The sequence below is a fragment of the Betta splendens genome, chromosome 24 (assembly GCF_900634795.4).
Source record: "Betta splendens chromosome 24, fBetSpl5.4, whole genome shotgun sequence".
In the NCBI taxonomy this organism is placed as follows: Eukaryota; Metazoa; Chordata; class Actinopteri; order Anabantiformes; family Osphronemidae; genus Betta; species Betta splendens.
The window spans coordinates 27,501-42,500 of NC_040901.2; the positions used below are offsets into that span (position 1 = coordinate 27,501).

The 15,000-nt window shown below is 51.3% G+C and overlaps 1 protein-coding gene and 2 non-coding genes across 3 annotated transcripts in view; 2 read left to right on the forward strand and 1 right to left on the reverse strand.

Annotated features, from left to right (window-relative positions):
- Positions 1-156, forward strand: part of LOC114850211 (U1 spliceosomal RNA) — a 157-nt gene extending 1 nt beyond the window's left edge. The window contains exon 1 of the small nuclear RNA XR_003784792.1: positions 1-156. This exon is cut by the window's left edge and continues 1 nt beyond it. This is a non-coding gene — a small nuclear RNA (U1 spliceosomal RNA).
- A 1,083-nt stretch (positions 157-1,239) lies between these two features.
- On the reverse strand, positions 1,240-3,601 carry LOC129603723 (uncharacterized). The gene is made up of 5 exons (XM_055506566.1): positions 3,188-3,601; positions 2,775-3,111; positions 2,055-2,654; positions 1,760-1,948; positions 1,240-1,687 (listed from the first exon to the last, which is right to left on the reverse strand). Exons 1-4 carry the CDS (start codon positions 3,256-3,258, stop codon positions 1,880-1,882), a joined length of 1,077 nt encoding a protein of 358 aa, XP_055362541.1. The 5' UTR covers positions 3,259-3,601; the 3' UTR covers positions 1,240-1,687; positions 1,760-1,879.
- Positions 3,602-12,466: 8,865 nt separating this feature from the next.
- Positions 12,467-12,658, forward strand: LOC114850203 (U2 spliceosomal RNA). The gene has a single exon (XR_003784786.1). It is a non-coding gene; the product is annotated as a U2 spliceosomal RNA (small nuclear RNA).
- The last annotated feature ends 2,342 nt before the right edge of the window (positions 12,659-15,000 follow it).

The following is a 15,000-nucleotide window of genomic DNA, read 5'->3' on the forward strand; positions in this document are numbered from 1 at the left end:
TACTTACCTGGCAGGGGAGATACCATGATCATGTAGGTGGTTCACCCAGGGCGAGGCTCAGCCATTGCACTGAGGCTGTCTGACCTCTGTGATCAGCGTTGAGCTCGACAGTAGTGCAGTTTGCGTTAGGACTTATTGGCTGATAGTCTATAAATACTTAAAGGATATATAACGCCCTCATGTGGTGAATACTGGCTGTGCATCTGTATTTAAGTCTTTCTAGATCACTATCTGGCCTTGATTTTGAATGAAAATTAGTATTAATCCAATAAATTGATTTGCTAGTTGAATGACTTGACCAATAATTGATAAACCAATTGAAATCACACAATGTATTTGCTGTAACTGTTTATTTGGCATTAATGTAACATCTTGAACATTTGCATAAACATTAAAAATCTATGCAATTTTACTTAAATAAAAAGTTAAAGTTTTAATATAAATATAATATTTAAAACAATTTACAACATGTACAGTGGAGCTGCTCTCTGTGCACACTTGCATAAACTTGACAATTTGCATAAACATCAAGAATCTATACAATACAGCTTTATAATAAAATATTAAGAAAACTAATAACAACATGTACAGTGGAGCTGCTCTTTGGACAAGCTCACTGCGTGAGAGCGTCTACAGCAGATACAAATTCCTCGTAGCTGGAATATGTTGTTTTCCAGTCCCTTTGAGGAAGACATGCTCTTTACAGGGCAAAATGTCTTTTTTTTGTATTTAGAATGTCCTTGAGTGGGTTTGCCACAGAGTGCACAAGCTGGCAAGTTTTTCACCTTGGTTTCCAGGGCTGAAGGTTGGTCATCACGTTTCCGCTTGTAGTAGGTAGATCTTGCCCAGGACAGAGGGGTACTGCTGCTGGGCATTGTGCAGGGGGTTACAGTTTGTGAAGAGGGGTCTGCTGTGGGTGAAGACACAGTGGTTAAAGGCCTGGTGACTGTGGATGTGACAGGGGTTTTGATCGCCAGCCGTGGGAGAAGCAGGGGTGGTGGTGTGTGGCACTAAAAAGCTGCCATGTGGATGCCAGCTGTCTGTTTCTCCAGCTTGTCAAAGCCCGGAAGAGGACTTGGACTGCAGGCGTCTTCCTGAATTAAATGATACAGTAAATCTACATTTCAGAAAAGCAGCACTCTTAAATGTTTGCGTTTACTTGTTTTGCTCTCGTTTGTTAGTTAGTTAATTAGTTTTTATAGTTTTTAAATGCAACTTACAAAGGCTGGTGTGTGGACAGTGGAGGTGTCGCGGCTGGTCATATTGATGTGGGGCAGGCCAGCATCCAGCACATCAGTCTCGGCCTCTGGGTCACTCTGATAGGCCTCATCAGCCTCTTCTGTATCTTGGTGACCCGGCTGGACGACCTCCTCCTCTGGACCAGGTCCATCATGAACCATGTCCTGCAGGGAAAATGGCCGTGGTCCTCCTGTGCTCTGGCTGAACAGGTACTCCAACCCAAGCAGCTCATTAGACGCCACATTAACTGGGGCCCGATAATTCCCCTCCTCGGTCGTTCCAAACAGCTGCTCACAGCGCCTGTTGAGACGATCAATCAGCGGCGCTGAATACGTCCGGTGCCTCCGTCCTTTGCCCCCAAACACAGCATCTGAGCTCCTGTCAGCGTTCCACCGTGCAATGCCACTTATCAGGTAAACCTGATAAGGCCGTGCAGCACAGTGGGGACCTACACATAGAAAAAAATGCATTACAACAATCCATGGCCCGTGTCTAACAGACACTATTTCTAGGTTTCTACCTGGAATCATATTAGGCAACATCTTATGGAATCCCTCCAGGCTATTGCTTCCACGCAGACATTTGTAGTACGGCACATCCACTTTGTTGATGGTCGTAATACGCGCCACCCTGTACATGATCATGTCTGGTGGATCCTGGATGCACTCCAAGTGTCGCTGCTGGCTTGCCCACATGTCATCAATGGCATCTTTACAAACATACAAATTTACACCTAGGTAGCATCTGAGCCTTTTGTCCTCCTGTAAACCTACAACATTAAGTTCGTACTAATCTGGTGTTTTGAAAAGGCTCACCCCGCTTTCATCCAGCTCAGCCGAACCCTTTAACTCTTCAATCGCCATGTGGATGAGCCGGAATGTTTCCTGCGCCCCGAGCGTGACCCTTCGCACATGGTGTTTGAGGTGGTCCCTAGAAATGTGGTCTCGGACAATGTCCTCATCAGACAGAGTCTTCAACCTGTTGTGCTTGGCCCTGACAGCCTTGATGAGTAGGTCCAGGTCAGTGCAGTTGTAGGCCAGGACAGCGCCAGCCAGCGCAGACTTAAAGGCAGCGTACTTAGAGTGACTGTCTGTTCGAATGGCTGCGTCAAATCGGTGAATCCAGTGGAAGATGTCTAAACGCACAACCATTCCCCTGTTCACCCAAGCCTCAAACAGAGTCTCAACAGCTGTTGGACCTTGTGCACAACAACAACCATGGTCCACATACAAAATTTTGGGGACCGATTGATTAGCCAGTCGGAACCTTTGTATGACTCCACTGCACATTGGTGCCAGCTTCACTGTGGACTCCTCACAGGTCAACACAAAGGTCACTATTTGGGAGAATTCATTGGCAATACTGGTGAACCACTGAGCTGAGCCATGGCCCTCTCCAGACAGTTTCTTCACCACCTAGAGCATACAGAGAATTTGGTAAGATCGAGTAATTTATTTTACGGAGAGAAACATTTGTTAACAAAAGTATAGCAAGCGGTTGTATTCCACTAATGTTTGTTATGGGGATTTACATACTTTCTTGGTGGAATCCATTTTTAACACTGTGCCAAAAGTGGAAAGGATCTGGTTCCGGTAGTCCTGGACATTATTGGCCTCAGCTAGAAGAAAGGCGTGGCGCAAAAGTGGGGCAGAAGGCAGCTCTCTTGGAGGAGGTGGAGCCTGGAACCTGTGCCTCAATGCAGAAACAATTCCTCCGGGTTCTGCCACAGTCATGAGCAGCGTGGTGTACAGATCCTTGCGGTGAAGGTACTCTTCGTGATGATTTTCCTGGATCTGCCGCCACACTTTGATCATTGTGTTCCCTTCAGTCCTGTCACGCAGAAGACGCACAACGTTTTTGTCCACGCCACGTCTGTAAGCAGAGCCAGTTGAGTCAGCTGAACCACTGCTGTTTGCTTAAATTCACACTATGCATTCAGTTTACTCACTTGCTAGTGAGAACAGAAGGAAACATGGCTTGATGGGCTTCGCTCAGCTGTGCCAGAATAGCAGCATCCATGCAAGCCACCGTCCGACCGTAATGCCCTCATGGTTCCTGCCTGCCTTGGTACATGGGCCACAGCACAAAACCTCAGTCAGCATTGTGTACCAGCTGGACCCATCGCAGATGTGACGAGGCTGTAAACAAAACAAGCAGATCAAATAAAGGCATAAAATCACATCAACTGCTCCTTTTCCTGAGCTCAGACAGATGCTAGTTACACAGCACTCTATTTGAGTAAATAAATGAAGTACAAGATCACCAATAAAGTAAACATTTGAGACAAGGTAAGTCAGACCCGGTGGTGATAGCCAGACTTGTAGAGGTGCACGTCCTTTCCTGCCCCCACACACTTGTCACCTCGTGGACACTTCAGGAAGCACCTCCAAACCCCAACTGGACGCCACACAAACAGACGGCTTCGGAAAAAAAGCTGTGGGCCTGGCAGAACCCCTCCGACATAGGCCGGAGGTTCTGGAGGGTAGAACCACATGCGGTCAGATGCCATCACCCGTCTCCTCTTGAGCACACCAGTGTTGTCTTTGTACACATGAACAGCGGTGAACATTCCTCTTGTGGTGTCCTCCTTAAGCCAGTGAATGTCAGCAGATGGGATGCCATCAGGTTTCTCCCACAGGCGCACCCAACCGTCTAACTCCACCTGCAAAATAAATGGTGCATACAAGAGCACGTCTGGTGATTCTTGTCTACAGAATGACATTAAAACGTAGGATTCTCATTCATGCTGCTTGCATTTAAATCCAAGTATAACGTTCGTCTTCGCCTCTGGTTCCTGCCTCGTCTCCACGTCCGTCTTCGCCTCTGGTCCCAGCCTCGTCTCCACGTCGGTCCTCGTCTCTGGTCCCAGCCTCGCCTCCACGTCTGCCCCTGGTTCCGGCTTTGTCTCCACGCCTGTCTTCGTCGCTGTTCCCGGCTTCCCGCCAGCTTTCGCCTCGCCTGCCCGACGGAGGGCCAGGTCCCTGGCGAATCCTGTGGCAGGGATGGCGCTGCCTCCTGCGTCGTCGGCCACCTCGGCTGGCCGGTTCCGGAGGCGACCACCTACCTGGAGGTCGCTGTTTCCTGCTTCGACGATGGCGCGGGCTCTGGCACTGCCGACCGCCGCGTCTTCTCAGTCCCCTGGAGCACCCCCGGTCTGGAGAGCACCGGCGCATGCGTTTGGCCACTGGAGGCAGCATGTTTCGACGTCGGCCTCCTAGAACTCTAGCCTTGTCTCCGGGCATAAGATGTGCCGTCTCGGCCTGGCGGCTGCACGGCCGTGACTCTCCTCGTCACCACCCCCCTTGAGGGAGTGCCTGAACTTTGCTACCATCCATCATGGACTCATTATTCATGGACTCACCTCATAGACTTGGTTCTGTTCTCTGCCACTCATTTCTTGTGTCTTCATTCTCATGTGTGTTCTAGTCCGTCGCCCCTCCTGCTTAGCTGTGTTTTCCTTTTGTTTTCTTGGTTTTCTGTTGGTCGTCTGGGAATCCGCCCTAGACGGGGGGGTTCTGTCACAGTCCAGGTCATTTAGCAACTGCACTCAATCATTTCCGGTTTTATTTTGTACCACTTCCTGTTCAGTGCCCATGTTTTCAGTTCCAGCTTTACCTCCGGTTTTAGTTTGACGCACCTGTGCCCTGTTACTAATTACTCACCTGCTAACTATCCAGCCATCATCTTCACTCAGTATTTAAGCACCACCCCTCAACCCTGCACCTTGCCAGATTGTCTTTGTGTATCAGCCAGCAATCCAGCGTTATTCTCATGATCGTGAACCTGTGTATGACCTCGCTTCTCCTGACCCAGATTCTCGTCTCATCTCTGATCCTGCCGTGCCGTGAGTTTGACCCTAGCCTGCCTTGACCACCGCTTGTCTAGACCCTGTCTGTACTGAACCTGCCTGATCTGTGTACCGACCCTTGCCTGCCTGACCACGAGCGTGAATAAACCCTGTTGTGCACTGAGCCTTGTCTCCGCTGTGCGTGTGGGTCCGCTGCCTTGAGTCCGTGACAGTACAATCTGGCCACACTCGGACCCAGCCGGCGTCTTGCATCAGTTTAAGGGCTGCAAGGGATTTTTTGTTTTGTGTACTCGGACGACGCAGAGTCGCGATGGTGTTTACCTGCTCGAGGCTGCCGGAGGACCTCCGCTGGTGCTTCGGGGAGCTTGCGAAGAATTACGCGGAAGCCCCCAGTCTGAAGGCGCGGCTCCGCGTTATAAAACAAGCGATTGCTATCCTGGAGGAGGAATTCTGGTGGCTTGACTACCCGGAGGTGCAGACGCTTTTTGAGAGGCTCCAGGCAGTGCGGAGGGATTTGGCACGCGCTCTGCGCGCGGCGCCCGCCAGCGTCTCATCAGCTGTTCCTGCTGCACCGGAAAGCGCTCCCGTAGTCGCTCAGTCAAGCCAAGCTCACGTTCCCGTCGTCACCCAGTCAAGCCAAGCTCACGTTCCCGTCGTCACCCAGTCAAGCCAAGCTCACGTTCCCGTCGTCACCCAGTCAAGCCAAGCTCACGTTCCCGTCGTCACCCAGTCAAGCCAAGCTCACGTTCCTGTCGCGGCTCAGTCGAGTCAAGCTCACTCCCCTGTTGCCACTCAGGCAGATCCAGTCCGTACCGTGGTCCCGGCTCCTGCTTCAGCCCTGGCGGTTGAGGAGGTGAAGTCCACAGCTAGTCGTCGGAGGTCCAGACGGCGTCGACGACAGCCGGTTTCCCCTGTCCAGGCTCCAGAAGACTCGGTCACGGAAATCAGACTGCCTCCTTCGCCAGCAGAGGGCACTCTCGCCCCATTGGACGACATACCCACCTCCATCGCAGGCATCCCGGACAGCATCCTCCAACGGATCCGTGCCCAATGCACCCCTCCAGTCCTGTTCCTGTTTGCGCACTGTCTGAACTCCGCCGAGGCAGAGACCGACCCGGTAATCAAGGAGCGTCGCTTCCGTGAAGCCGCCCTGCTCATCGCTCGGAAGCCTGCGCGAGGCCCTGGGTTTCATTGAACCCCCATCAGAGCCTGCATCAGAGCCTGCATCAGAGCCTGCACCCGTTCCTGCATCAGAGCCTGCACCCGTTCCTGCATCAGAGCCTGCACCCGTTCCTGCATCAGAGCCTGCACCCGTTCCTGCATCAGAGCCTGCACCCGTTCCCGCATCAGAGCCTGCACCCGTTCCCGCATCAGAGCCTGCACCCGTTCCCGCATCAGAACCTGCACCCGTTCCTGCATCAAAGTCTGCACCACTGGCCCCAGCGTCTAAGGCTGCACCACTGGCCCCAGCGTCTAAGGCTGCACCACTGGCCCCAGCGTCTAAGGCTGCACCACTGGCCCCAGCGTCTAAGGCTGCACCACTGGCCCCAGCGTCTAAGGCTGCACCACTGGCCCCAGCGTCTAAGGCTGCACCACTGGCCCCAGCGTCTAAGGCTGCACCACTGGCCCCAGCGTCTAAGGCTGCACCACTGGCCCCAGCGTCTAAGGCTGCACCACTGGCCCCAGCGTCTAAGGCTGCACCACTGGCCCCAGCGTCTAAGGCTGCACCACTGGCCCCAGCGTCTAAGGCTGCACCACTGGCCCCAGCGTCTAAGGCTGCACCACTGGCCCCAGCGTCTAAGGCTGCACCACTGGCCCCAGCGTCTAAGGCTGCACCACTGGCCCCAGCGTCTCTGGCTGCACCACTGGCCCCAGCGTCTCTGGCTGCACCACGGGCCCCAGCGTCCCTGGCTGCACCACGGGCCCCAGCGTCCCTGGCTGCATCACTGGCGGCAGCAACTCCCGCCCTAGCCTCACCTCAGCCTTGCCAAGCTCCAGCTCCAGCCCAGCCTGCAGCAGCTCAAGCCTCAGCCCAGCCTGCAGCAGCTCAAGCCTCAGCCCCGCCTGCTCAAGCTCAAGCCTCGGCCCCGCCTGCTCAAGCTCAAGCCTCGGCCCCGCCTGCTCAAGCTCAAGCCTCGGCTCCGCCACGCCAAATTCAAGCCCCATCTTTACGCCAGCTAGCAGGCACCTCTGGCCAGCCACACCAGGTCTCAGTTCCCGTTCTAGTTCCTGTCGGCCAAGTAGAGGCCGTTCTAGTCCCAGTTCCTGTCGGCTCCTCAGAGGAGGACGCCGTTCTAGTTCCTGTCGGCCAAGTAGAGGCCGTTCTAGTCCCAGTTCCTGTCGGCTCCCCTGAGGAGGACGCCGTTCTAGTTCCTGTCGGCCAAGTAGAGGCCGTTCTAGTCCCAGTTCCTGTCGGCTCCCCTGAGGAGGACGCCGTTCTAGTTCCTGTCGGCCAAGTAGAGGCCGTTCTAGTCCCAGTTCCTGTCGGCTCCTCAGAGGAGGACGCCGTTCTAGTTCCTGTCGGCCAAGTAGAGGCCGTTCTAGTCCCAGTTCCTGTCGGCTCCCCTGAGGAGGACGCCGTTCTAGTTCCTGCCACTGTCGACCCCTCGGAGGCTGCAGCCCCCGACGATCCCCAGGAGGGGGTCGTCCCGGCCGCAGCGTCTGCCGCAGCGTCTGCCGCAGCGTCTGTTACGGTTCCTGCCGACCTCCCGGAGGAGGTCGGTCCAGCTCCGTCTCCTGCCGACCTCCCGGAGGAGGTCGGTCCAGCTCCGTCTCCTGCCGACCTCCCGGAGGAGGTCGGTCCAGCTCCGTCTCCTGCCGACCTCCCGGAGGAGGTCGGTCCAGCTCCGTCTCCTGCCGACCTCCCGGAGGAGGTCGGTCCAGCTCCGTCTCCTGCCGACCTCCCGGAGGAGGTCGGTCCAGCTCCGTCTCCTCCCGACCTCCCGGAGGAGGTGGTCGGTCCGCCCCTGGTCCCTGTGGTTTTTGTGCCAATGTGTGCAGGTGCAGTTCCTGGTGGTCCGGCCCCGGACACGCTCGCCTCAGCTCCTGGTGGTCCGGCCCCGGACACGTTCGCCTCAGCTCCTGGTGGTCCGGCCCCGGACACGTTCGCCTCAGCTCCTGGTGGTCCGGCCCCGGACACGTCTGTCTCAGCTCCTGGTGGTCCGGTCCCGGACACGTCTGTCTCAGCTCCTGGTGGTCCGGTCCCGGACACGTCTGTCTCAGCTCCTGGTGGTCCGGTCCCGGACACGTCTGTCTCAGCTCCTGGTGGTCCGGTCCCGGACACGTCTGTCTCAGCTCCTGGTGGTCCGGTCCCGGACACGTCTGTCTCAGCTCCTGGTGGTCCGGTCCCGGACACGTCTGTCTCCGCTCCTGGAGGCCCGGTGCCGGCCACGTCTCCACGTCCGTCTTCGCCTCTGGTCCCTGCCTCGTCTCCACGTCCGTCTTCGCCTCTGGTCCCTGCCTCGTCTCCACGTCCGTCTTCGTCTCTGGTTCCTGCCTCGTCTCCACGTTCGTCTTCGTCTCTGGTTCCTGCCTCGTCTCCACGTTCGTCTTCGCCTCTGGTTCCTGCCTCGTCTCCACGTCCGTCTTCGCCTCTGGTCCCAGCCTCGTCTCCACGTCGGTCCTCGTCTCTGGTCCCAGCCTCGCCTCCACGTCTGCCCCTGGTTCCGGCTTTGTCTCCACGCCTGTCTTCGTCGCTGTTCCCGGCTTCCCGCCAGCTTTCGCCTCGCCTGCCCGACGGAGGGCCAGGTCCCTGGCGAATCCTGTGGCAGGGATGGCGCTGCCTCCTGCGTCGTCGGCCACCTCGGCTGGCCGGTTCCGGAGGCGACCACCTACCTGGAGGTCGCTGTTTCCTGCTTCGACGATGGCGCGGGCTCTGGCACTGCCGACCGCCGCGTCTTCTCAGTCCCCTGGAGCACCCCCGGTCTGGAGAGCACCGGCGCATGCGTTTGGCCACTGGAGGCAGCATGTTTCGACGTCGGCCTCCTAGAACTCTAGCCTTGTCTCCGGGCATAAGATGTGCCGTCTCGGCCTGGCGGCTGCACGGCCGTGACTCTCCTCGTCACCACCCCCCTTGAGGGAGTGCCTGAACTTTGCTACCATCCATCATGGACTCATTATTCATGGACTCACCTCATAGACTTGGTTCTGTTCTCTGCCACTCATTTCTTGTGTCTTCATTCTCATGTGTGTTCTAGTCCGTCGCCCCTCCTGCTTAGCTGTGTTTTCCTTTTGTTTTCTTGGTTTTCTGTTGGTCGTCTGGGAATCCGCCCTAGACGGGGGGGTTCTGTCACAGTCCAGGTCATTTAGCAACTGCACTCAATCATTTCCGGTTTTATTTTGTACCACTTCCTGTTCAGTGCCCATGTTTTCAGTTCCAGCTTTACCTCCGGTTTTAGTTTGACGCACCTGTGCCCTGTTACTAATTACTCACCTGCTAACTATCCAGCCATCATCTTCACTCAGTATTTAAGCACCACCCCTCAACCCTGCACCTTGCCAGATTGTCTTTGTGTATCAGCCAGCAATCCAGCGTTATTCTCATGATCGTGAACCTGTGTATGACCTCGCTTCTCCTGACCCAGATTCTCGTCTCATCTCTGATCCTGCCGTGCCGTGAGTTTGACCCTAGCCTGCCTTGACCACCGCTTGTCTAGACCCTGTCTGTACTGAACCTGCCTGATCTGTGTACCGACCCTTGCCTGCCTGACCACGAGCGTGAATAAACCCTGTTGTGCACTGAGCCTTGTCTCCGCTGTGCGTGTGGGTCCGCTGCCTTGAGTCCGTGACACCGGGAATGTGACTTCTGGGACTTTATTCTATCTAACAAGTAATAAAACAAAAGTAGTGTAAGTGTAATAAGGTGTAATAAAAAATGTTCTACTATGAAACAAACCATTGAACAACCATTAACTTTCTGCATGTCACTTACCTTCCACAGCCTGGGATGCAGCTGCCAGTTCATCATCATCATCATCCTCTGGCCATGAGGAGGGCCTGAAACTGGAGGTCCTTGTCTTCAGCTGCCATACACCAAACAGTATTTAGCTTTACAGATGGACCATTTGTGATTTGAACCGAAACATGATTAACATTCTTTATGTCACACGTCCATCCTCCTTGTCATTAATATATCTCCTGAACCTCTTCATCTGCATACTTGTGATGTGGGTCAGTGGTGTGTTCAACCACCTCCTCACAGAACTGTTTGCCTTCTTTATTATGTCCCTCTGTTCATTGCTAAATTTCTCTGGACTGTCCCTTTGAACGCTATATTGTTGGTAGAGTTCCCACATCTCCTGAAACGTGTGGCCCTCAAACCCTCTCTGACCGTAGATACACCTGTCCACATTCGCCTAAAGGACAATGGAGACTTGTGGGAAGCTCTCTGCATACTCTGTCAGGTAGTCTTTAAGCCACTGGTTGGCTCTCTCTACCTTTCTATGGGGGTTTGACATCTCTGTTCTGTGCTTGTCAACTATGCTGCAATCACAAAGGTACATGAATTTAGTTGAGTCATTATTCTCACTGAAGTTCCTAAAGGAACAATGAACCTGAATAAACCCCAGAACGCTGATGAACGTCAAAGGCTTGTAACATGTTGCCCCTGTAGTTTTTCACCTACAAAAGTGATAAACGTAACACACTTACTACTTCATATAGCCTACGTTGTTCTCCACAAGCCAGTGGAAAGGTGCGTGTCCGTACTGGCCGAACAGCAACACCAGCCGTCCCAGACACTGCTGTCGTGATGGTGCAGGGACTCCCTCTGCTTGGAGGAATGTATCTGCATGGTCCAGTGCAGTGAGTGGGTTCAGCAGCTCCAGGGGAGGTTTTGGGAAGACCTTTTTCTTCTCCCGGTAAAGACGTGCCTCTTTAGTCGACAGCAGCACAGCCTGCTGACGATGTGCAGGGGCGCCTGGGTTCACAACGCGGATTGTTGCCATCTTTACCTGTGGCCTATTAACAAGTAGAATATGAATGCACTGACAGAAGTAGAGAACAGAATATGGAGGCATCTGCACCCACAGAACAGTGTTAACTACTGAGATGAGTGGGGCGTGTAGTACAAAGCACAAACTGCCTGTTACAGCATCGTTACAGATCCATACATACAGTAGTTTAAAGTATTTTTTCTTTAAATAATTGTTTAATGACCAATTACATTATTCATATTCAAGCTATTTCATAAGCTTTGGTGTTTAGTTCTTTTTTAGTAGGAGCTCATTTTAGACAGTATTTCTACATGAACTGGATAAATGACTTGCTGAAGTACATACCAATAGTTTTCACTCTTTTCATTTTAAGCAAACGCGTTAACGTTACAAAATATGTTCTTTATCAGGAAACAAACTCGGACCTACGAATAGAGTCGAGAAAGTAACGGTACATGAACGCATATTCATCTTCGTCCTCGTAGCTGTCGCGGAAAACAACACTTGATACTTACCGCAAACAGAGGTTTTGTATGTCCGGTCACCGTGTATGCGCATTTAATGGCCACTGAAAAGAGTAGGACTGTATTTAAGCAACGTACAGGAATAAAATCTGGTGTCCGGCAAAAAAAAAAGTCAGCGTCTGTCCAGCCGATGTGTTTACTGTACCTTTGGAAACGAGCGCTGTGATTGGTTGTTGGGGGTCCGCGTGTCGACTCAGCCCCGACGAATCGGACAGCGTAACTGTCTACGGTGACCTGTAGACCGTAGACATTCCACACTGTAGACTGTAGACTTTGCACTACCGTAGAAACAGGTTCTGCGATCTCCCCAAATGTGGGAATCTCGACTGCATAATTTCTGGTAGTGGGGGACTGCGTTCGCGCTCTCCTCTGATTAAGTGTTCAAAAGATATTGTCGTTGACTGTCGCATGAATCCCATGAATGAAGCTATGGCTCACGTAAAAAATCTGCTCTCAATTTTGTTCTGTAACTATTCTACTGTAATAAATACAAGCTTCATTCATTCAGTTGAGTGTTACCGTACCCGTTTTATTTATTACATTTCGATGCATTTCTCTTTTCTCCACTAGATGTGGAAGCTGCAGTTTTATTTGTCAACTTATTAATCGAGCAAACAGTTTTTCTTCAGTGAGAAAGATGATAGATTTGTTGGTATTAGCTCATATGAGGCTAGACTAGTTAACATAGAAGTAATAATGACAAACGTCATCAGCACCAATTTATTATGAATCCTATTGGACAATAGCCTGTCACATGACCCAGTGGCGCCCTACTAACCATGTCTTTAAACATTTAAAGAACAACCCTTTGTTTTCTGTAAGCGTTGCACATCTTAGCATTTGGTCCCACTGGACCACACTGCTAAACTCTAATCTACTGGTCAACTGAACGTAGACGTTTGCACCGTCACTGAGACTGACTGTTGGGAGAATGTGTACTTCAGCTTCTACGTCATGGCAGTATCGCTTCTCGGCCTTTTGGCTAAGATCAAGTGTAGTATCTGTTCTTATCAGTTTAATATCTGATACGTCCCCTACCCGGGGACCATATATTAAATTGTTTTTTTGGAGCAGGGAGATGGAATAGGGGCTTGCTCCGTCCACTCCGCGCGTCGACCCAGTATTGCAGTACTTCTGGGAACGGTGCACCCAGTATGGATGTAAAAATGGTAGATTCTGCTCATTATTCATTAGAAAGTTATGTATCCATATGTTTGACAGGATATTGATCTCCGCAAAACTCAGTGTAAAATACTTTGTAACATCTAAGATGTGGTTCCACTACACAGCAATGTCAAACTGTCCACCTACAGATTGTATGACATATGCAGGAACCACTCATGAAAAGCATCTCCTGATCTCAGGTCAGTTCTAAATGAGGTTCATGTAAACGCCAAGTCATATATTCAAAGGTTGAATCCTTTATTCTGTGATCCCAACATAGTCATCATGTGCTCTGTGACTGGTTAGGTTCAACACTCTTATTTCAAAATTCTTACAAAAACAACTAATCTCTTGTGTCCCGTCATACATCAAGTTCTAACATCTGATATTCTGTTTGACCGTCTAATAGTTTATGGTTTGAATCTGTCCTTTACACCCTGATCATGGTATCTCCCCTGCCAGGTAAGTATGAGTTGCTGAACCCGCGCTCAGGAGAGCCTTTCACACGTGATCGCTAATGACTGACGGTGCTGAAAATCTTTGAACTCACAAAGTACAACATCCTAGAGGGAAATCTCCCATCATGCATTGCTGGAGTTAATGCGGTTCCTCAAGTCACGGCTGAAATTAGACAATCAGCGCTCGCACCCGCTCCTGCGTGGTTAGAAAGCGACTCGACATTTCTTTTAACACAGACCGGTACATATATTTTAGGTCAGAGAGTTTAATTTTGCACATTACTGAAATTGCAAAGCTGCCTGTGGACGCATGGTGACCTGTTTTGCGGTAGGAAATAATTGTTGGTTTCCGCGAAAGGATGAAGCGGGCCAGTAGAATATTGTGAATGTGTGCAACATGGCATGGTCATGTAGTGGTTATCACGTTTACTTCACACGCAAAAGGTCCCTTGTTTGATGCCAGGCAGAAACAGGTACGTTTTTCTTTCAACTTTCTCTATGAAGGGGCTATTTTTATGCCACTGTAGCCATGTACAAAATATCAATATAGTAAAAATGCATGACACATGATCTGTTGATTCTTCTAAAAAGCACCAAATGAAACGTGAGGACATGGTCGCGTCTTGCATCTGAGAGTTTGTACATCTGTTGCTGAAACCTGAGATGGACCGAAGGATGCAGATCTTCAGTCTAACACTCTCCCGCCTGAGCTACTCCAGTAAGAAAAAGGTACTTTGTGGTGGTCAAAAGCAGTTATCCTCAGCTGGTATTCATAAAAGAAAGTAAATTCATGCATCGTGTGGAGGGATGACAAAGAAAAACACTCCCCGTCAGGGAATCGAACCCTGGTCTTCCGCGTGACAAGCGACTGGCCACTATACTAATGAGGACCAAGTACGCCATCTTGTGGCCTGTGGATGTAGGTAATCAATGTGTGTGACAGCCCATGAGCGTTCACAAGATGGCCAGTCGAAACTGCATTTCCTGTGAAAGAGTCCCAGAATATGGCAACGTGCACTGGCAAGTTTTTGTTCACTAAAGGACTGTCCTGTCAACATTCCAAAAAGACATGCTATCGTTGCTTGCTTTTCAGCCTGAATGACACTTTGAAACGCACATCAACACCAAATGCTGACCTGGCAGGACTCCAAAGGTCCTAGAGACACTGCAGAGGAGGGTTGTCAACGGCTCCACTTTTTGCTAGCATACTCTGGCGTACTAATTTGGACTTGAGAAGGAATTATTATTAAGGGGGCAAAAGGGTCTTGAGAAGAGAGCAGTCAACTGTTGCAGCCATCTTGGATGGCTGCCATTGTTGGTGTGTCTAGCCATAGCAGTGTGTGTTGGAATGGAGGTCATAGACCTGTTAGGGTTTTAGGCTGCACTAGATAATTTTCTGTCCAGGAACCTCAACGTCGGATTTAGCAAGAGCAATTCAAAGTCATGTTGTTCAAAGAGTGAGTCGAAGATTCTGCTTAAAAAGGAAGTCAATGTGCAACATGGCATGGTCATGTAGTGGTTATCACGTTTGCTTCACACGCAAAAGGTCCCTTGTTTGATGCCAGGCAGAAACTTTAAAGTAATTTTTTGTCCGATGTAGGTAATTAATGTGTGTGACAGCCCATGAGCCTTCACAAAATGGCTTATGTATAACACATTTCCTTTGGGGTGGATTTCTGTGCTTTCATGTCCTTCTAAGACGTTGTACTTTGTGAGCTTAATGATTTTCAGCACCATCAGTCATCAGGGATCACGTGTGAAAGGGGCTCCCGAGATTAAGTGCTTTCCAATGGTACCAAGCTTGTCTGTGTATGTTGTTCCTAGCAGGAGAGAGCTGTCAATACGTTTGTAAAACTCAGACCTCAGGCGAACAT

Coding starts and splice junctions, on each gene's coding strand:
- LOC129603723 (XM_055506566.1), bottom strand. CDS start 3,258: ATGGATGCTGCTATTCTGGCACAGCTGAGCGAAGCCCATCAAGCCATG. Junction 3,112..3,187: donor CCTTCTGTTCTCACTAGCAA/GTGAGTAAACTG, acceptor CTCTGCTTACAG/ACGTGGCGTGGACAAAAACG. Junction 2,655..2,774: donor AAATGGATTCCACCAAGAAA/GTATGTAAATCC, acceptor TGTATGCTCTAG/GTGGTGAAGAAACTGTCTGG.